At 43.7% G+C, this 22586-nt stretch overlaps 1 protein-coding gene across 1 annotated transcript in view; it reads right to left on the bottom strand.

Moving 5' to 3' along the window:
- Positions 1 to 21686, bottom strand: part of COLEC12 (collectin subfamily member 12) — a gene marked incomplete at its 5' end in the record, with an annotated part of 35303 nt that extends 13617 nt beyond the window's left edge. Inside the window, 6 exons of the mRNA XM_006107661.3 lie at positions 2085 to 2194; positions 3793 to 3929; positions 4792 to 5280; positions 12132 to 13178; positions 14198 to 14296; positions 21564 to 21686. Coding sequence (XP_006107723.3) covers positions 2085 to 2194; positions 3793 to 3929; positions 4792 to 5280; positions 12132 to 13178; positions 14198 to 14296; positions 21564 to 21686 — 2005 coding nt within the window. The remainder of the gene's footprint in view (positions 1 to 2084; positions 2195 to 3792; positions 3930 to 4791; positions 5281 to 12131; positions 13179 to 14197; positions 14297 to 21563) is intronic.
- Between the last annotated feature and the right edge of the window lie 900 nt (positions 21687 to 22586).

Here is a 22586-nt window from a genome sequence, read left to right as displayed (position 1 = left end):
AATACCGATGTAGGTCCTTCCGTGATACTCCTTTCTATATGAGGACATGAGGTTTCGCGTGGTTGAGTAGCTCGCACAAGGTCGCACAGCTGAGAGTGCTCGGTCAAGGCCTGGAGCCCAACCATCGGCTCCAGGGCATGTGCGCTCTCCCCTAGCGGCACTGGCTCTCTTTCTAGTTTGTGCAATGTTTATTATTCTATGTCAAGTTAAATTAGCCTCCAGTGTGGAGGCCTCATGCTATGTCTGCCTAGTTTATTCTTGCTTTTAAAACTTGATCCTGGGGGTTTTTACACGTATATGTGTTCCTTTGGGTGGAAAATGAGAAGCGCAGTCGGAGCTGTGGCTGGGGATGCAGAGCCAAAGCTCGCAGGGAGGGTTCCAGGGTGGCTGGGACAGGGTCCCGGGAAGGTGTCTGGTGATGTAATCTTTTGGTACCTCGGGTCCCAGGTACGAAAGCTGGTGCTCTTCTTCCAAATCATGTAATTCTCGCTGGAGCCTGGGGACGAGGCGGAAAGTCCCGCCTTGGGAGAGCTGGCGTAGACAGTAATGTTTCTCCTCAACCCGTTCCATATGCGCCAATCCGTTGGTTTTTTTCTTGGAGGAAGGCTTAAGATTGAATTTCTTAGTGAGTCTAACCCAGACCTTTTTTGCATTTATGGCTGTGAGAAAAGTGGGGGAGACTGGTATTTTTTCAGCACCCCTTGGGCTCCTTTAAAAAAAAAGGTTTTGGCATTCTTACCTGTCAGTCAGATTCATCCTTTCCTTTAATCACCACTGCTTCCCACACCACCTCCAGCCCTGCGCTGCTCCGATTTTAGATGCCAACTCTCAACCGTTTGAGTCTCCTGAAGCGCACCTCAGCCATGCTGGGCACTCTCCTCCGGCTGACGGCCACGTTCCTGGGGACCAGGGTGTGGTGCCACTTCCCCTCCCCAAGGACAGGTGCAGAGACGAGCAGACAGGATATCTGTCAGGCCAGGCCGAGGCTCATCTTCAGCCGATCTAAAATCTTCAAATGTTCCACCTTGACTTTTGGGCCCTCGCTTTTTTTTTTTTTAAAGACAAGGCCCTATTCTGGTCATCTGTATCTTCCAATTGTAATTTTCACATGGATGACTTAAAAGTACAGAGAAGCCTCTGTCAGCCCATGTACCTGTGGCCTCTCCACCACCTCTGACCCACTCCTCCAGGTCTGGCCTCAATGCCCGTGACACCGCCTGAGACCAGAAGCGCCCTTGCTTTCTCCTCTGCTGGTGCCATGGATGCTGCAGTCTCCTCCATGCTCAGGACATGCTCCTGAAGCTGAGATGCCCTCACCCCTATGCACACCCACGGGCCTGTCTTCTTTGTCTCCAGCAAAGGAAAGGATTCAGAGGTGGGTTTTTAGAAACTCTGCTCCATTTAGTACAGTTTATTGTATATTTCCACATCCATTAGAGGCAAGGCAGGACTAGGAAGAAGTGAAATTTAAATTGGCACGAAGTTAGTTATCATCAGACCTTTGGGCAGGATTAGGGACGGTGGACACCTGGGGTAGGCAGCTGGGCCTAGGAGCTCTGAGAAGGTGCTGTGACATGCTTGCATTCTTCAGAGAACCCAAGTCACATCGGACCACACGAGGGAACCTTCAAACCTTTAGGAGACGGTTACCCCACAAACACCTTTGTTTAGAGTACACCTGAACTTCCCGTAAAACTTGCAGTTCATAATCATGCTCTGGACAGAAGCCCAACCAGATTAGGGGTGAACTCTGAATGTGCCTGAGGTCGTCTGGGCTCCCTTCTCCTTCATGGCAGCATTTAAAGAGAACACTTCAGCCACATATGTGGTTTTTGTGAGTCTGATTTTCTTTCATAGAAATGAAAAAAGTTCACTCCACAAAAAGAAAAATCCTACTTTATAGCATATATCATCCCAACTACAATTTCCCTTCATAGAAATGCACAACTGGTACCAGGAACCTCAGTGTGCGGAGTGTCTAGGACATAGAGTTGTTAAGGAAGAAATTGTAGGAAGTCAGGCAAGAGGTGAAAAACAGAACAGTGCGAGTCTGACCACCGAGCTGGAAGTTTCTGAGCACTCACTTATACTCTAGGGATGTCCCATCCAGCCACTTCCATTCGTTTTCATGCTCCGAATCTGTGAGGCCGATCCAATGGCTCTCTCTCCCCACCATCTGCTTTTTTATCCATTGCTGAGCAATAAACCAGAGACAGTGCATTAGTATTTCTTGGAACAGATGTCTGTGGGGTTTCTCCCCCAACATTTAGAAAATAAGGACAATTTAAAAGAGGATGTGTGTCAGCACATTACTCTGCTTTTGCTGTACTCCTTTTTTAAAAAAAAATAGATTTTATTGATTTTTTACAGAGAGAGGGGGAGAGGGATAGAGAGTTAGAAACATCGATGAGAGAGAAACATCAACCAGCTGCCTCCTGCACACTCCCTAGTGGGGATGTGCCCGCAACCAAGGTACATGCCCTTGACCAGAATCGAACCTGGGACCCTTGAGTCCGCAGGCTGACGCTCTATCCACTGAGCCAAACCGGTTAGGGCACTGTACTCCTTTTTATTGTGCTTTTGTTTGGCACTGTCTTGGGGGCTTTGACAGTTTTCCTCTTATCCTATACTAGAGGCCCAGTGCACCAATTTGTGCACAGGTGGGGTCCGGCTGGCCTGCTCCAGCAGACTAGGGGCCGTGCAGGAGGGGCCAGGCAGGGGCGCGGAGAACGGGCTGAGACCGCCCCTGTGCCCACTGCAGCCTCACAGCCCACGGTTCCTTTCAAGGTGCACGAATTCATGCACTGGGGCCCTAGTAAACTCATAAGTAATATTTCAGCGGTGTTCTTCCTCCTCTAACTCACCCAGACCACTCAATGAGTTCAGCCAGCTCCATCCCCTTCAACCACCCACCCCTCCTGTGTTTCTCTATAATAGCAACAGCCATGGCATCATGGAGCTCTTTCCTTGGGCCAGGTGCCACATCCAGTATGTCACATGCAACGTGTCTTTATGCCTTACAACAACCTACATAATAAAGATAAGCGGCTGAGTTGGGATTGGGCCCAGCTCTGTATATCCTAAAGCCCCGGTACCTGATTATATGCTCAATCCCAGTCAGTTACTGTGGGAAGCATCTATCTTCTGGGTTGTGTTTGCTGGAGATACTTAGGGAAAAGGAAGGAGGCCACTGGAGCAGTGTGGCACTGAAGAAAGAGCATCGGCATTGCCAGATGGACTTCACTTTCAGGCTCAGCTCTGCATTATCTGTCATCCATGATTAAACCATTTAAACCTCGTGGAACCTCAGTAGGGTCGTAAAGTTTAAAGGAGAAAATGGCTTGCAACGGTGCCTGGCACACATAAGGGCCTACGGAGTGCTCACCATCACTAGCTTGTGTGGGCTCTGTCCCTATGGACTTTTTCTGGGCCACATGTCTGGTCCCTTACACCTCACTCTACCCCTATGGTGCTCATGCCTCGTGCCCCTCTCTCCTCAGGGCCAGCCCGCAGGCTTCTCTTCTGCGTAACTGCTCTGACAGCCACCAGGAGGAGCCACACGTCTCCCAGGCTGGACCAGCAATCTTCCAGGTGGAAGCAGGAGGATACAATTCCCATGCCAGGAATGCTTCTTGTCACTGGATAAAGCCCAAATCTCCATAATACAGCCTTCTGTTTTTATACGACCACGAATTCTTGATATCTTTGACTCCCCAGTAAGCATGCAATTTCCAAATGTAAACTATCCCTAAATTATAGTTTTCCCCAACTCTAAGTATGCTGCAAACATACCTGTTCCTCTCTTGTGTTTATGAAAACGAGATGTGAAGACTTGTCTTCACAGAAAAGTTTCGCATCCTCAAAAATTTCTTTCTCGACCGAAAAATAGTAGCATTTGTCTGTGAAGTTCTTCCAGTGAGGCGGGCAGCCTAGGAGTGCAAAGGTTCACAACACTGATTAAAAACAAAACAGGAAAAGCACCATGCCTTCTTCAGCTGTGTGCAAGAGGCCCTGCTTCCCGCACAGGCCTGGAGCAGCCCCCTGTGTCCGTGTGTGGAGCCCGGACATGCTGGGAGCAAAGACAAGTACAGGGAGCTGCAATTATGGTTAAAACTACATAATCTGGAAAATATCTGTGCTTTGTTCTTCTGCATCCAGATTAGTCCTTACAATGACAGAAACAACAACCAAAGGCAGTGCAGGCACAGATGGTCACCGTCAGTCTGGAGTCATATGGAACCTATAGACAACTGCATGGGAGAACCCGGAACCTAATCGGGCTCACAGAACAGCAAAGATGACCCGAGTGGTACTGAAGGAAATCAAGTGAAATTGGGTGTGGGTCCAAGGAGAGAAAAATAGGCTTGGGTGCAAACCCAGCATTTAAGAATTTACCAAAGGTTTAATTATGAAAAGGGCTAGAAGTCACCATAATACCTTCTCAGAAGCCATGAAATCTGGGCTTCAGTAACACAAAGTTCCACCTGCATGTTAAGTGAGGGACGTCTGTCCCCAGGTGAAGGGCATAAAGTGAGGACAGGATGGGTCAGGAGTGGCCAGCCTTGGACTTTCACGAAGGAAATGTCTGGGGACAAGTTTGTCCCTGAGGGCCAACTCAGTTAAATAAACAAGGGCTAGAGAACCTGTCATGTTTACACGCGCCTGTGAGAGCAGCAGAGCCCAGTGCCTCCCCCACGAGTGTGGGGGGAGCATGGAGGGCACACTGGGGCCAGCGCAGCCATGAGCACACACACTGCCCGTCCCCTGGTGCCAGGGAGGGCTCAGACTTACCATTGGCCTCAGGTGCTGTGGTTGGCTCGTTCTGCAGGGCCAGGGGCACTGCTGCTCCTGATGGGCCTGGAGGGCCAGGGGGGCCCTTAGGGCCTGGCATGCCTGGCACCCCAGGCAAGCCCGGCAGCCCCCGCGGTCCAGGCACCCCGGGCTCCCCCACGGTGCCTTGCAGTCCCTGGAAGCCAGGAGGGCCCTGGGGGCCGGGGAGTCCGTCCTTGCCTGGTGGGCCTTGTGGGCCTGGGTCCCCACTGGGTCCTTGAGGGCCGGGCTTCCCTGGAGACCCACGGGAGCCTTTGGCGCCCTGAGAGCCTTTGGAGCCTTTGCTGCCTCGCTCTCCAGGGGGGCCGACCGGCCCAATTGGGCCCCTCTCACCAGCAGGGCCGGGCGGACCAGGCTCCCCTTTCTCTCCCTTCTGTCCCTTGTTGCCAGTGGGACCAGGGGGGCCCTGCGCGCCTCTGTCACCTTTCGGACCCCTGGGACCAGGAGGACCTAAAACATAAAAATATAAATGGTACAACATGAAATCCATTGTAAGTGATAGTGAAAATTTCACCCTTTTATAAAACTTCCAATTTAAAAAAATCTAGACATACAAAATATATACATTAAGGATTGCTTACTGTTTTACCATACTATTGTTGACAGAATTTTTTTCTTTTTAACAGAAATGTTTCTTTCTAAGCCCACCCCTCCCTCTCCAAGCATTTAGAGTAGCTCTTATTGGCACAGGACTTTCTAGTACCCACTGATGCTGTGGGGAAGGGACATCTTCATGCAGCAGCATCAACACGACTCACACCATCGAACTGGGTTCTCCTATTCCACTGGGCAGCTTGGGATCAAGATTCCCTCCCACTTACTTCCTCTTTTATTCACTTATTGGACAAATATTTATTAATGAGCTGTTATATGACAAGCACCACAAAAGGTATTGTGGTACCTAAATAGTTGATTTAGAAAGAAAAATGCTATCAAGTGTTGAGAGGTACTGTCCTGATAACCAGAGAGAGGCTCTTCCTGTTGCATCCCACCTGGCGTTCCTGTCCTTTTCACCGGTGCTGCAGCGACACTGCTGTCCTTAGGGTGAGCCTTGCTCATCATGGACCAGCTCAGAGAGACAGGAGGTCTTGGTGGGAAAGTGCTCTCGGAGCCAGGCCTAGGGAGGGTCAGTTTCACTTTTTCCGGATTGTTATTCTAATAATGCAAATAGGGAAGGTGGGCTAGAGGGGAAAAATAGGTGGACCACTGAATTGGCAGGGAAGAGAAGAAAAAAAAGACTTTTTTTCTACCAAAAAAAGGAAATAGCAATTCTTCCTGAAAAAGGCAGGGGGCAGGGTGGGGAGGCAAATACCTACTCATCTCATAAAGCAGCTCACTTTACATAGGACTGTCTTAAGTTCTCAGGGTTGATAGGGAACTTCATTCAAATACGCCAAGATTCTGTATAGTGAATGACAGTTTTCAAGGCACTTGCACATCCATATGCCACCTGACCGTTATGACATATCATTCCCACAGCACATCTGAGGAAAACTCGGGGCCAGAGGCGCCAAGCTCTTTGTTCAAATCAAGCTCAGAATAAAAACCGATTTTTTTGTTTGAAGCACTATATCCATCACAGATAGTTTATCTAAGATAAGGTTTAATATTTATGGCTGTGGGTAAAATCCTAGTGCGCACATGGTCACCATTGTCTCCATCCACAGCTGCTCAGCCTTAGGGAACCCATCACAGAGCTACAGCAGGAAGCTGGGTCTGCCTTCAGAGGCTGGGCTTTGAAAATGTACTGTAGGTGTCCCATACATAAGGGGATTAATCATTCATATACTTTGCTCATTAAGATAATACTTGGCTCATTAAAACTTAAAAATTTGCTGTTTCCTTTAAAGAAATGACTGAGAAAAAGAGCCAAACCCATGTTAAAAGTCAGTGCTGGATCCCCGTTAAAAGATTATTAATGCCAGGGATATATCTTCCTCCAGGACCTGGGATGCTAGTATTGTTTTATTAGCATCTGGATGATCCCAGGTTTTTAGGTCTTACTTGAAACTTTTATTGGGTGGTGGTTGAAGTGAAAATAAAATGAAATAAAATATAAGCTACCTTTAGTGCCTTAAAACCGAAAACACTGGGATAAATGATGTGGGAGTATTTATGAGCTTGTGCAGTAATAACTTGAGCTCAGTCGAGAGAAGGGTTGCGCTACATAGGGAGGCATGTGTGATGTCCCACACAGGAGCAAAGCTGAGATTTGCTTTCAAGGCCAAGTGGGTGGCTCCCTGGCTCAGGATCTGAAATGCCAGGATACCCATGCTGCTGGTAAAGCCATCACAAGCTCCCGAAATGCCTGAATATGAACCCTGAGCAGCCCATGTTTGCACTACCAGCAAAACCTCCTCGTGTTCCCCAGACTCCAGCTGGGAGCCTGGAACACCCGAATCCTGGAACCAAGCAGTTCAAAGAGGACAGAGACTTTAAATCACTGTGCTGTTTCTGTTTTGCAACCAAACTGCAGGCCTATCCCTGAGATAACTTTCCAATTGGTTTTCCAACATGACTGCTGGTGCTTAACAGAAGGCAGAGAAACCACTTTAGTTCTTAGTGCCAGCAAAAATCTTAGAGACTCAATTTTAGAACCATGAGTGGTAAGGTTGGAAGAACAGAGGAAAAGTAATATAATCTGACTTATCTTCTCACTTAAAAATCTACTTTGTAATTAAATTAATCAAACATGTATTAAACACCTACAACATGAAAAAGTCATTCTGCCTCACTGAGGTGAAATGGAATGCACAAATTAAAAGGAAATTTGCCCTAGCTGGTTTGGCTCAGTGGATAGAGCGTTGGCCTGTGGACTGAAGGGTCTGGGTTAGATGCTGGTCAAGGGCACATGCCCAGGTTGTGGGCTCAATCCCCAGTAGGGGGGCGTGCAGGAGGCAGCCAATCAATGATTCTTTCTCATCATTGATGTGTCTATCTCTCCCTCTCACTTCCTCTCTGAAATCAACAAAAATATATATTAAAAAATAAAAGGAAATTTAATAGGTATCATTTGGCAATTATTCTGAAGAATAAATTGCTTCTCAACCTCATGTTTAAGACAGGCTTCTGGAGAGTCATGGGAGCTCCCTGTCTATAGAGGAGGGACATTTAAACTGCTCCTCACCAATTGGCCAGTCTGCTTCTATGCCTTCAAAGCCTGTTCTCCAGGATCCCAGACAAGCAGTCTTCTGAGGAAGTGTATCGAGAAGTGGTGGGGTCGGCCAGGAGAGGAACCGAGGCCTCCTGCCTGGTCCACTTTGCTTTGTCCCCTGTCCTGCAGCCTTCCTGTGCGTCTTCCAAGGTTTAGCTCAAATGCCAATCCCTTACTGAAGCCTTAATCAATTGCTCTCCTGAAAATAAACTCTTGCATCTCAACCTCCCTGAATAGGTCATCTGTTCTGAGTCATCGCAGGGCAGCAGGTGTCATTGGAGGCAAGGGCCTGGGAGCTAGACAGACTTGAGTTTAGCACAGTCTGCCATTTACTAGCTCCTTGACCTTAGGTAAGTTACTCAGGCTCTCTGGGCCTCCGTTCCCTCCCCTGCAATGGGAGTGCTGATAATTCTTAGCGTAAAGAGATGTAACAAGGAAAGCAGACAATTGATCCAAGTGCTCAGCAGTGTGACTGGCATATCACAGACACTCAATAAACATGGATTTAAAAATGAGTGAAAGCTGGCTGTTGGTGACACCTGAGACTGATTCCAGGGCTGGGCACCAGAGAGCCAGGAGTAATTGGACCCAAATCAATGTTAACCCTGTCTGTACAATTTTATTCTTTGTGCACATAAAACTACTGTTTTCTGCTGTGATATGTTGGCTGGTGCTACAGTAGAAGGGGAATCTTGGATAGGAACTGAACTTGGGTATGAATATTAGCTAGCCCCCGGTCAGTGCTTTATTGACATTATTGCATTAAGTCCTCATGAGTCTAAAAGGTAGACACAGGTGGAGAAATAGAGGCACAGAGAGGATGAGGAACTTGGTACTTGTACCTAGGTCTATCCGATTCCAGAGCTCCTGTTCTCACCCACTAACTCTCATACCTCGCTCAGAAGAGCAGATGTACTAGGAGGATGCAACTTACACAGTTCCACAGCTTGCAGAGGAATAGCTCAGGATGTGATGTGAACTTCCCCCCTGAGTGTGCATTGTGAGGGATATTTGTATAAAGCACTCAGTACACTCATACTTACTATTAGCTGATAAAAATAATCAAAATAACAGAAACATTAGCTAATTTAAAGCTAGGGTCTGACTATTCAACTAGGAGCTTTTCTATACCTCCTTAGCTGACAAGTCATGCTATTAAATATGCCAGAAGTTTCCTTGTAGAAGACAAGCTAACAAACTAATGGAATAATAAAACTATGAAATTTATAAGTAGAAAATAAATATCCAGATACCATGACCGAATTGTCTAAAGGTATTACAATTCCAAGAGCTATTTAGAAAACTCATATTTTATGAGGTTGCACATCTGCTGAGATGTTCCCTCATTCTGAATTTAGAAAAACAAATAGATCAAACATGGAAGAACTTTCCTATCATTTGAAAGCCCACCCCTTATTCATATGACTCCCACCTACAATTGTCCAGCCCCTCTAGAGTTCAGGCACTCCTGTTGCTCAGAGAAACAATTACATTTTCAGGCATCACCAATTTTTATAAGGAACATCATATAAAACCAACATTTGTCTTCCTTTAGTGAATACCCACTAATTTTGGTTTCACCCTCTGGAGCTCCTCGGATGTCATTTAAAACCCCTTTCACATGCCCAGCCTGTGTTGCTCAGTGGTTGAGCATCGACCCATGCACCAGGAGGTCACCAGTTCGATTCCCGGTCAGGGCGCATGCCCAGGTTACAGGCTCCATCCCCAGTGGGGGCAAGCAGAAGGCAGCCGATCTATGTTTTCTCTCTCCCTCTTCCTTCCTCTCTCAGAAATCAATAAAAACATATCTTTTTAAAAGAAAAAAATCCCTTCCACATGCTAGCCTTTTAAATCATGCAGATAGCTGCCTTGTTCCCCATTAAGCAGCCTCTCTTATAGATTAAAATTCCCAGGTCCCTCAATCCTTCCTTACAGCTCATGGTTCCTTTTCTAAGCATGCTGGTCTATGAATGTCCCTCTTAAAAGGGGCTCTGCAAAGTATACCATATCCTCCAGGGGTGGTCTTGCCATACTGAATGGAGTTTCATCTCCCTCATTCTGGATATCACATTTATTTAATATAGTCAAAGATCACATTAGCTTCCCTGATAGACATATTTGTTGCTTACTGTCAGTGAAAACCCCCTTGCTTTCCATGCATACTTCCTCTAAGCCATGCTACCCATTAACATTTGTGTTTGGTTCCATCTACAAGCAGAACTTTACACATGTTCCCTATTTCATTTTGCTGGCATTGTTTTACAGTTCCGTCCTTCCAGATCATTTTGAATTATGATTCTATCATCCATTAGTTAGTATATACAGTTTCATGTCAACAAGTATTGGATTACCAGGTCATCCACATCCTCACACTAGTCACTGACAAAGCTGTTGAACAGGACCCTGCCATCTGCCATCCAGACCTGCCTCTAGGCGCACAGGGGCCCATTAACTATCACTCTTTATATTCATTCAACCAGTGTGGCAGACATACCCTGGGGTGACCCCCAATGACTTGTGCCCTTATGTAATCCCTCCCCCTTGAATGTGGAACCTGTGACTTGCTTCTAATCAACAGAATATGGCAAAGGTGATGGGATGTCACTCCCCTGACTAGGTTACACTGTTTAAGACTCCATCTGAGCAGACTGGAGGGAGACAGACACTGTTGCTGGCTTTGAAGAAACTGCAATGTTTTCGGGTAGTCACATGGAATGTGGTGGCCTCTAGGCACTGAGAGTGGTCTCTGGCTGATGCACCCCTCCCCCCCAAAAAAACACCCAGGAACCTCAATCTGACTTGGAGATAAATTCTGCCAAGAACCTGAGGGAGTGTGGAAATGGATCTTTCCCCAGGTAAGCCTTGGATGAAACTGTAGCTCCTCCATGAGACTGCAGCCTGGTCAGACCCTAAGCAAAGGACCCACCTAACCAGATACCGAACCCACGGACACTGAGATAAGAAATGGGTGTTACAAGCTTCTGAGTTTGTAGTAATTTGCTATGTAGCACAGAAAATACAACTAATAAAGCCATCTAACGGTGCTGTAATCCAGCACCTATTTCTCCATCTTGTTACTTGTTTTTGTAAGAGGTAGGAGTGAGCAGTAGAAGAAATGGGCTCAGGAAACAAGTTACAGAGGCAACAGAAGAGCCCTTGGAGCTTGGAAGAGAGAGAGGCAAGGAAAACGCCCCTGAAGGAAGGGTATGGGGAAAGGCGCTGGGTGCTCCATAGAGAGGGCGGAGCCTCTATCTTGTTCTTGGTGAAATACAGGCATGCTATTTTTCATTGCACTACTCTAATCAAGCTAATAAGCCTATTAATGTGAAGAAATGTTAGGTTCGCCTGCCTTCTTAGTGATTGCATTCTAATGATTGCTGCATCCTTGAAAGCTCACAAATTATCCTCTTAATAATCTCTTCTCAAATCTTTGCTGGGATGGCCATCCATGCATGTTTCTGTCACTGGAAATAGGAATCTCTTAATGATAACTGTGTGACCTAAAAGAATTAATCTTGCTTCCAAAGAAGTCCAGTTTATAATATCATTGAAATAGCTAGGCACTAATAAAATCCAAATTAACCAATCTTCTACTCAAATATTTGATGGAGCACCTTTGAACATTGTCCACAAGTTCTTAGTTACACCACTTCTCAAGACATGGAATTTAATTCGCCACCCCACCCCCCGAGTGAAGGTTGGGCTGAGTCACTCATTCCTAAAGAATGGAATATGGGAGAAGTGATGGTCAGTGACTTCTGAGGCTAGATCATAAAAAAAATTGTGGCTTTTTTCTTTCTCTTGGATTACTTGCTCTGGAGGCAACCAGCTACCATGTGGGGACACTCAAGCATTTTCCATAGTGAGGAACTAAGGCCTCCTCCCAAGTGTCATGTGAGCCATCTTGGAAGCAGGTTCTCCAGGCCCAGTCATGGCTTCAGACAACCGCAGCCCTGGCCAATACCTTGACTACAACCTCATGACAGATACCGACCCAGAACCACTTGGTCAAGGTGCTCTTGAATTCCTGATCCTCAGAAACTATGAGAAAATAAATGTTCCTTGTTTTAAATTGCCAAGTTTTCGAGTAATTTGTTGTACAGCAATAGATAACTGGTACAAAAATAAATTCAGAATTTTCACTCACCTTGTAGTATTGTGAAATTCTTGATGAGCTGACCGTGTTTGGAGTCCACGAGCTTCATTTCTTCCATAATCACTGATAAGTTCGCTACTTCAGTGTCTAATCTCGATCTCATCATATCTTGTTGCATCCTGAGAGAAACAGAATCCAAACGGATATTGGCCAGTGTGTTATTCAAGGAGGTCAGGTCATCCGTGTGTTTGGTCAGGGTATCTGTGCAAGTGGTCCTGACTTCATTCAGATTGCTGGTCAGCGTCCGCAGGTGGTGGGCTGTGTAACTGATGTTGCTAATGATGTTTACAATATCTGTTTCAAAGAGCTGGAAGCGTTCCTCCAGTTGGCTGAACTTGATGGCTGTTCTGTTCTCCGCGTCCTTGTGTATGTCCTGCAGGTCTTTCAGGTTCTGCTCGTTGGCTTGTGAGGCCGTGGTGATGTTGTCCATCTGACCTGTGAATGAGCTGAGCTGGCTGTTCATATCCTCCAGGGTGTCATTGTTGGCTTTGGCCAAGGCAGAGTTATTGGCAGCCAGCATCTGCAAGCTGTGGACTTTCTCCTTCAACCAATCCGTGTCCTTCTTGGCTTGAAGAAAAACCTGCTGCAGATTTTGGAAGTCGTTTTTGATTCGTTGGATAGCCTGGCTCGTGTCATCCACAGACTGCTGCAGGTTAGTGATGAGGCTCCTCTGCTGCACTTGGGTCAAGTTTAGGTTGTTGAGGTTCATAATGACCACATTATGAGAATACATTTGACTCTGCAGATTGCCCTGCAGCACGCTGGTATCTTGTTGCAGATTCGTAACATAGCCATTATACGCCTGCAGGGTTTTGTTTACAGTGGTGATGAAGAAAGAGTTATTCTCCAAAGTTTCTTTCAGTTGACTCTGCCTGTCCACCATTGCATCCCCACTTGCCTGTAACTTCTCCAGCCTATCTTTGTTCTTGCTGGTCTTTTCTGTAATGTCACGAAGCTGTTGTTGAAGATCCAGAATGTCTGATCTGAAGGTGGAGAGTTCTGAATTGGTGCTTATAGCTTTCTTCCCAGTTTGGTCCCCTGGAATAAGATATGTTTGTTAGATTGGTGATACAGAGAAGTGTTCAGGTGAGGTCAAAGATTCTAAAGAGACTTAACTAGTATGCCTTGTGGTTTAGATATGAAATCTGTGGTATACGCAGACTGCTCTGCATTATAAAATCCACATATCTATTTTTAAAATTAAATGTATTGGGGTGACATTGGTAAATAAAATTATATGGGTCTCAAGTGTAACCACAAAAATTAAAATTGGGTCTTGGGGAACTGGAAAGGGTGCTGAGACCAAGACTAACTTCTTTTTTCAAAAAGGGAATGAGTATTTACCTGACTCTAGACCAGTGGTTCTCAACCTTCTTAATGCCACGACCCTTTAATATAGTTCCTCATGTTGTGGTGACCCCCAATTTCATTGTTACAAATTGAACATAATTAAAGCATAGTGATTAATCACAAAAACAATATGTAATTATATGTGCTTTCCGATGGTCTTAGGCGACCCCTGTGAAAGGGTCGTTCGACCCCCCAAAGGGGTAGCGACCCACAGGTTGAGAACCACTGCTCTAGACCATCAGGCAGTGTGTCAGAAGGGAATAACATAATGTTTGTTAAAGTCACCAAAATCTCTTTTTAAAAAATGAAAACAAAAATAAAAGGATACAATAGGTTAGAATCATTTATTTTTAAAATCAATCCCTGTAATTTTCAATGCAGAGATTCTTCTATGATTCAAATAGGAATTTACTGAGCATTTTATAAATGAGCTTTGTATTTGTGGTTCTTTCTGATCAGGATTGGCCTTCAGATATTTTGGGCACATAATAGTGTTCTTTGGGGGATTCAACTCCAAAATTGGTCCTTATTTTTAAAATTAAAAGTCTGAATTAAATCATGAGGAAAGATTCAACACACAACACAAAAATTTCATGTCCTTTCGGGTGAATGTGAGTTTATAGTAGCATCATTCTAAAAAGCTGTAGTCATTTATACAAAGTAGAGTCAGGGGATTTGACTTTGTGGTTCACTCTCAAACAGATTACCTAATTTTTTCAGGTCGCTTTCCACTGCTGTGAGCTTGTCATCATAGGTTTGGCGAGATGTCTCCATGCCTCCTGTAACATTGTCCATTTTCTCTACAACTAAGATTTGGAAATCAATTCATTAGTACACATATCTGCTTAAATTTTATTTTTCAGTTTTGACAAGAGCATTTCATTACGGAATAAAGAAAACAGACTGAAACAAAGAGTATAAATGAAATCAAATACTGTATGTGGAAAAAGCCATTCTTTCAGAAAAATAAGTCAGTTACTTATCTTAAAACCCAGTGGCAATTTACTGGTATGCCTGAGAATTGTATGATTTTAATTCTTCTCATGCTTCGGTATTGCTGTAGTAGTTTTAGAAGTTGTTTGAAACTGATTTGTAAATTTTTATGTATTATACAAGTCCTCTACCTAGATTGTTTCCTATATAGATGGTCTCTGACTCTATGATGGTGCAAAAGTGTATGCACTCAGTAGAAACTGTACTTAGAATTTTGGTCTTTCCTGGGCCAGCAATATGTGATAAGATATCTCATGATACTGCTATAGCTCCCAGCCAGCCATGAAATCTCCAGGGTAAACAACCAATACTGCACAGTGTATTCATTGTGCTAGAGGATTTTGCCCAAGTGTAAGCTGATGTAAGTGGTCTGAGCAGGTGTAAAGTAGATAAGGCGTATTAAATGCATTTCCAACTTTTGATGGGCTTATCCGGATGTAACTTGATCTTCATAAGTCGAGGAGCACCTTTAATTTCCATAACACTGGGATCATTACTCATCATACTCCCAACCACCTCTGGCAGGTAGGACTCAAGTAGTAGGAGATTTCATGGCAAAGAACACCTAGCTCATTTATATACAAAGTCTTTATAGACGAGATGCAAAATCCAGAGTTTTTGCCACTTTCTGTCTTGAGTTCCACCACTGAGACCTGAAAATCTGCTTCCCTTTAGTGACGAGTGAATCTGTACTTTATCAATTCCCATTTAGATGCCCAAGTTTACAAAGAAGACCTTTTAAAAAGCATTCTCTTCATGACACATGATAGGGAGTTAGTGATGCAGTGTTAAATAAAAGCTCCTGTTATTATTCTTTCTCAGGAAGCAGTAACTCTCTATGGTTATGAATACAAGTTTATCTTTCTGTAACGTCTAATAAGAAAGGATTTCTCTGTAAGGGACACTTGTGAGATCCAACGTCTAGCAAGTTAAGATGAAGTCCATCCTTCTTGCCCTCAATAGCTTTTTAAAATAACAACTTTAGCCCTAGCCGGTTTGCTCAGTGGATAGAGCGTCGGCCTGCGGACTGAAGGGTCCCAGGTTCGATTCTGGCCAAGGGCATATGCCTGGGTTGCGGGCTTGATCCCCAGTAGGGGGCATGCAGGAGGCAGCCGATCAATGATTCTCATCATTGATGTTTCTATCTTTCTATCCCTCTCCCTTCCTCTCTAAAATCAATAAAAATGTATTTTAAAAAAACTTTATTTTTTTAAGCATGACTATCCTTTGTATATTAATTGTGAGCCAATGGGTCTAGTTCATTTTATTCATCAAGTTTCCACCCACACATGATTGTGTGAGAGGATTCTCCTGGTGTCTATCAGGAAGTGGAAGTACAGTCCCATGTGTCTGAATGACCTAACGTGAAGCGGCTCCCTGGCTCCTGGCACCTTCCCTGGAGAAGCCTGTTGAGCTGTCCCTTAAGCTTCTACAGTCTGGCCATAATGACATGTGTACACTGCACCAAAATGCTCTTTCTCACCCTAGCCTTCCCACGTGTCCTTCTTTCCACCTAGAATGTTCTTCCCTGGCCTCTTCACCAAGCTAAGACCTACTTGCTCTTCAAGACTCAGCTCACTGCCTGTGGGAGAGCTCTGCTGAATTTTCTTGGCCAGCAGTCCCTTGTTTATTACAGAACTTACTTGACTGTGTTGTCCTGGCTTGTTTACTGCAAGATCCTTTAAGGCAGGAGCATTTGTATTCAGTTTTATCTCCAGCTCTTAGCTCAATGTGCGGTACTTATAGGTGTCCAACTCATATTTACTTATGCCATTTATTTAAATAAATGAGTTTCTGCCTGCTGACTGCTGAGGCCTGTGAAAAACCCGCTGAGCTGGAGGTCATGCAAACAAATGTACAAACCACCCAAACCCCGAAAGCCTCAGCACTGGCAATGAGTATGACATCTAGTTGAATAATTATTGTTTTTTTAAATGACTATATGGACAGAGAGGTATAGTTATGATAATCTGCACCTTAGGGTTGCCTGATGGGCATCCATACTCCTAATCCCTGGAAACTCTGAACAACAAAATGTTTCCTCTGCATTTTAGCAAAGCTAAACTGTTAAAAAATAAAATAGGGAATGTTTATAAGTTTAGGTTCAGTTCTGATCCTCAAATCAAAACATATGCCTCCGTCTGTCCTCAAACCACACACAGGATCTTAAGTCCTGCCCTTTTTTCCTGGAAGCCAAAGAAACCTCTAAATATGCTGACAGGCAGTCATTTTCTAGCCTCTCCAATTTTACTTCCATTTTAGTTTTAAGAAACACAGAACTGTCACAGACAGATAATGCAGATTTCTGTAGCATAAAAATATATATTCATTAAAAACAAAACCTGTTAATTTTCTCTTCGGTCCAGCAAGGAAGTGACTTGCTCTGCGCACAAGTGCTAATGAACTGGTTCCATGCACCGGGGCATGTGCCTATGTTTAAAAACAAGATCTGGGTATAAAGCTCCTACAAACTCTGGAGTTGCAAAGCTGGCAGCTTGCTTCTGCATAAAAATACTATGCTGATGGAGATCCAGAACCAACACTTGCTGTAACAGCACACAGCATTTTCGTTGGTTTTTACTCCCAACTCGGTAGCACAAAGTCTAAGAATGGCAGAGCCATCCTTTCTCACCCTAGAAACTCTGAGTCTAGAGCTGTAGACCTCAGCTTGTAGACTGTTCTCATAGGAGGAAAACAAACATGAAGCATAGAAGGGTTACCAGCAGTCTGATTTTTCATGGGCTCCCCTTTATGGGAGATTGTTTCTTGACAGAGAATTTTTCTTCAGATCATCAGGCCTTTAGTGTTATAGCTGGAGAGTTGTCCTTCTTCAAGTACCCAAAGCCTAATTGTCTAGGATAATCTGACAATAATACCTTTTCTACAAAAGGATTATAGTATCATCCTTTGGCTTGGGCCACTAACCTCCTTTTCCCTTGTCTTGATTTCACCCATCTTTTAAGGTCCACTCCAAATCTTGTCACCCCATTGTGCTAAGCCTTCCTTGGTTATTTGATTCCATACCACACCAATTGATTTTTTTTTATCTGAATGGCAATAATAACAGCCTCCATTTACTGAGTGCCTATCCTTTGCAAGATGCACTGCACCATCTCTGCAGTTAATCCACAACTTCTATTTTACAGATGAAGAAATTGAGGCTCAGATATATTCAGTGACTTGCCCAGAGTCACACAGCGAGTAAGTGACTAAGTGGCTAGGAGATCTAACTCCACAATCCCTGCTTTCTCTGTAAGTCCACATTGCCTCTGATTTAGTATTTCTTTTCCCTAAATATGGTTTTCTCCAAGAAAAATCCCTGGAAGGGAAAGATTATGTCTTGTTTGTCTTCTCTTTATAGTCATCATCCTCAGATGTTTACTAAGCATCGCTATGTATGTGACATAGTGTAGACAGTGAGAAGACAAGCTCATGGCCCAGTCTGAGGGACAGGGAACAAGAGCAGAGCACAGCTCCTGCCTGGTGCTCATGAGAGTTTACACCAAACTGACTGTGGTACTGAGGGGAAACCCCCTACACCAAACTGACTGTGGTACTGAGGGGAAACCCCCTCCCACCCCCCACACTGGTACCTGTGACTTCCCAGTAATACCAACAACACTATTTCAGTTTCATTACAAAAATAAAGAAAATCTGGTTGTAGGTTATTATCCTAGACTCTAAAGAAAATCTGGTTGTAGGGTATTATCCTAGACTCTAAAGTCTACTTTGTCACTGCTACTTGGGCAGCGCTTAGCAAGGTAGACATTCTACAATAGGAATATTGAATTAAAGGAGAGCCTTACTGAGAGAGACTCAGATTTCTGTCCTCTTTCTTTATCTCGTTGTTACCTTCAGATGGATGCCTTCTGGGCAGGACAAATGAATAGGATTCAGGGAATGTTCTGAAAGAAACATGACCTATGAACTTAAGAGCTGGCTTCTGCCACAGAAGCTCCATTGATGGGTGATAGAAAGCCCAGGGCAGAGGACCATGCTGTAACCGTCCAAGAACTTGCTTTCTGGAAAGCAGCTGACGAGCCTCATGGTCACAGTCACTGTGCAGACCTGTCTGGGTGACTCAGCAGTCCTCTGACTGGCTCAGCAGATTCTCTAGAAGGAACTTAAGTGACGTCCTAATTGGCAGCTGTGTAAGTGACATACAGAAGAAGTAAAGAACATTTTGAGGAAACCATGGAGTTGCCTTTGCTAACTCTGACAAATAAGGAGTTTCTATTTTCTTTCTTTTCAAATCCTCCTTCAGAGAAATATCTGCTTTCACTGAATATTTTTTCTTTCTTTCTTTTTTAAAAAAATGAGTTTCTCTAGACTTCAAAGGGAGATCTCTGAAAGGAAAACCGAGTCTTATCTTTCTGCCTTTTACAGTGTGGAGTCACCAGCATCTTATCAGCAAGAAAGAGGATTCACTGTACAAGAGAAAACACATCTGGAAAATATCAACATTTTAGTTCATCAAGGCTGTGCTTGGAAACCAGAATCGCATGTTGTTTTATCTTATTTTTGTCAGTAGAGGCCTGAGGGATAAGGGCCTTGAAGGAGGTAAAAGACCAGCCAGACGGTGGTCACTTTGCCTCCACTTCTCTCGCTCCCTCAGTCTCTTCCCCCTTCATCCTGGTCAGACCACAGCCTCCAGAGCAGGCCAAGCCAGTCTCCAGGGTTTCAGGTTTCTAGGTAGGGCTTCAAATTGCCGCAATTCCCTAAGAGCAGACTGGCTTAGAGGTCCTTGGGCATTGACTGATTGCCTTAACAGAAGTCAGCTCTGCTCCACAATTCATTCACTGTCGATGCTCTCATTAATTCATTCAGTAAACTTTATCGGGTTCCTATGAAGTACCATGAGGCTAGGTGCTGGTGGGAGGTATATCAAATAAAAGGTAGTCTCTTTTCTTCATGGAACTTACAGTTTGGGTGGCAAGACAGACAAGCCCACTGGCCATAATGATACAGGGTGGCAGGGGCTAAAGTAAATAAAAGATGCTATAGGAACAAACAGGAGGGCACCTAACTCAGCCCTCAGGGGCTTCTCGCAGGATGTGTGAGACATGAAGGGGAGGAAGGAGCCATTTAGGTGGAGAGCAGAGAAAAGGTTTTCCAGGCAAATGGACCAACACACAAAGCAAACCAGAGCTGACAAGGGCTTTCCAATGTTATAATGCAGAAAATGCGTGTGCTTTAAAAAGAAAAGAGAAAAAGAAGAAGAAAGCCTCTCCTTTGGATCTTCCTATGTAATTCTGAAGGCATAAAGACCCTAGACCGTATTTCCTTGCAGAAGTAAAAATTACAAAATATCATATGGTGACAAGCTCTTCAAACCTTTCTCATCTCCCTTTCAAGCAGAAAATGTTTACTTTCATATCACACAGTACTGAGCCCTAAAGATTCATTAAATGGCTGTTTGATTCCAAATTCCTCCTTTATCTGGGTTTGCTGGCAAAAGTCATGGAGAAGTGAGGAATAAATAACCTAGTAAGGAGGACAGTCTGAATTACTTAGGACATAAAAACCCTCCTGCCCCCCTCTTGGTCTCCTCCTTCACCTCATCCAGCCCTTGCACTTAATCACTTGGTTAATCCTAGGGTAGAGTAACTCATCACAAATGGATACAATGAGCTGGTGATTTTCCAAATTGCCATTGCTCAAATTCATCAGTCAACATACTACAGGAAGCACCCAACTTTTCCATGAATATGTCCCTAGAAGTGGGGACTTCTGACTACACTAAGTATTTTTAACATATTGTACCATATTAATGGCTACAGCTGTATAAATGCAGTCATAAAGAAAGAAGGAACAGAGGAATACAGCCACTTATCTATTGGGACTGACTATAGACAGGTGGTTTAATTACATCACCTTTGCTCATCCCAGTCACCTTAAAAGGTGGCATTATAATTGCCGGTTTACATATAAGAAATCGGAAACTCTAAGAGGTTACGATTCATACCCAGGTTACACAGCTATGCAGAGGACTTAGCATTATGCTTGGCACGACAGTCAGCATTCATAAACACTCATAATTGTATCACAAATGGCAAAATCAATAATTGATCTAGGACCAAAACCCATTCTCCTTCCAATACACTGTTTTCTCAGGAAACCACTAAACACTGGGAGAGAGGTGGGAGAAGTACAAATTGGAGAGAGTTTACATTTAATCTTTCTCTTCCTAGGCCAAGTCTACAGGCCAAGGAAATGAGAGGGAATGTGTGGGATTCTCCCTGTTAACCTGTCACTCCTGAGGAAAGGCTGAGATGGTAGATGAGTGAAGGTTTTGAAGATCAGCAGACCCCATATCTGTCTCACGTGTCTTTGACAGGAAGGCTTCCATGGCTGTTTTCTATAAAAGCGTTTATGTACTTCATGGTTCTGTGTCATGACACCTACCTGTGGTGTCTGGACTGGGTATGGGGTTTGGGAAGGGGAAACCCACTTTGTCTGCAGGTCTGGAAGATTCAAGCAAAAAGCCTCCAGTGACCTTAAATCAGGCACATTGAAAGGCTGCCTAACGTCCCATAAAGTATAATTGAGGGGTGGTGCTGTCTCGGTGTTTAATTTCTACAGGGCAAGATTTTTATGGCGCTATACAAACAACAGTGACCACAGTAAATGTGCTGAGGAGAGAAAAGGGGAATTAGTTGGCCAGTCCCTGGGTGAAATAAGTCATATCTCTGGAGATCTTGTGTTTGGCTTCTCCTCTTCAATATAGTTTTCCTGTGTGCTGACTCCAGAGTTCCCACAGGATTCAGAGATAAGATGAAACTGATAGAGGAAGAGGGAGTAGCTGGAAATAGGTAGGAAAAAACAACAAAGAGGAAAAATCTTTATAATTCAGAGAGGGACATCATTGTTATTGCTAAAATGAGTCAAAAGGAATTACTACTGTCTCCTTCCAGATCCCACAGCTACAAGAAGCTGAAGACACACAGGAGGAACTTAGGATGTTGCTTAGTTTTGCATCTGAGTTGTACTCATGAAATACTTCATACTGGTAAACATGGGTTTTTATCATGTTAATGAAGGAAAACTTACTATTTGGAAGAAAAAGGAAAGAATACTTACCTTTGTATCCCAGAATGGCCACTGTGATTGTTAGCAAGGCACACAAAATGTATAATAATATGATAGAAAACTTCAGTGCCCAGTTGTTTTTACATTTGGTACATTGTGTTCCTTCCTGAATACCTGTAAGAGAAGTCAAATTTTAATAATAATGGCCAAAAACATCATTTAGAAAAGTATCTTTGTACATTCTGGTTTAAATATTATGATTAATAATATTAATCAGGATGAGTGGTATTTTAAAATTAAACATACCTCTTTAGCACTACAAGCACTTTAAATATTACCATGCTGTTATAACTATTTAATATAACTTGAAAATAACACATAACTTTGTCTCATAGAATAGTTTTGAACCAAATTCCACTCTGATAATTATGATTATAATTTCTCTACATGACAAAAGATTTAAAATACCCAAATACCTACAGCAATTCAAACTCAACCAACCAAAAAAAAAAGTGACTTGTCTTCTGAAGATGTTTGTTTCAGTGGTACGCTAGAACTAGTTGCTATTGGTTTACTCTTGCTAAATTTTTAGGAATTTGAGGAGCTGATTGTTAAACTCTTGGTAGCTTGAAATCAGTCTTGGAGGGAGTATTTACACCATGGAAATTGGCAAGCACTACAAATTATGATCCCACCCCTGCCCTTGAACTGGTGTACTATCATGCCACTAGCTCTAAAGGTACTATAACCTATAACAGAAAAATAGGTAATTTTAAGATTAAAATGCTCAATATATAACCATTTTTATATATTACACATATACAGTAAATAGACACAGACCCTTATGTAAGTTATCAGTTATTTAAATATGAATTATGAAATAACTAGAAAAAGATCTTTTTGATGAGAAGAGGTAAATTTTGACTGCTCACAGTTCAACTTTTTGAAAAATATTCTAATCTAAATGAGAAACCATCATCACTTCTGCAAGTGACTCCAGAAACCCGTAACAGGGAACTTTCCATCGGATTGATTAGAAACACAGAAGACAAAGACTGTGGACATTTTAATGTG

This window comes from Myotis lucifugus, unplaced genomic scaffold, assembly GCF_000147115.1.
Source record: "Myotis lucifugus unplaced genomic scaffold, Myoluc2.0 scaffold_1329, whole genome shotgun sequence".
In the NCBI taxonomy this organism is placed as follows: Eukaryota; Metazoa; Chordata; class Mammalia; order Chiroptera; family Vespertilionidae; genus Myotis; species Myotis lucifugus.
This window is presented reverse-complemented; position numbering and strand designations above follow the sequence as displayed.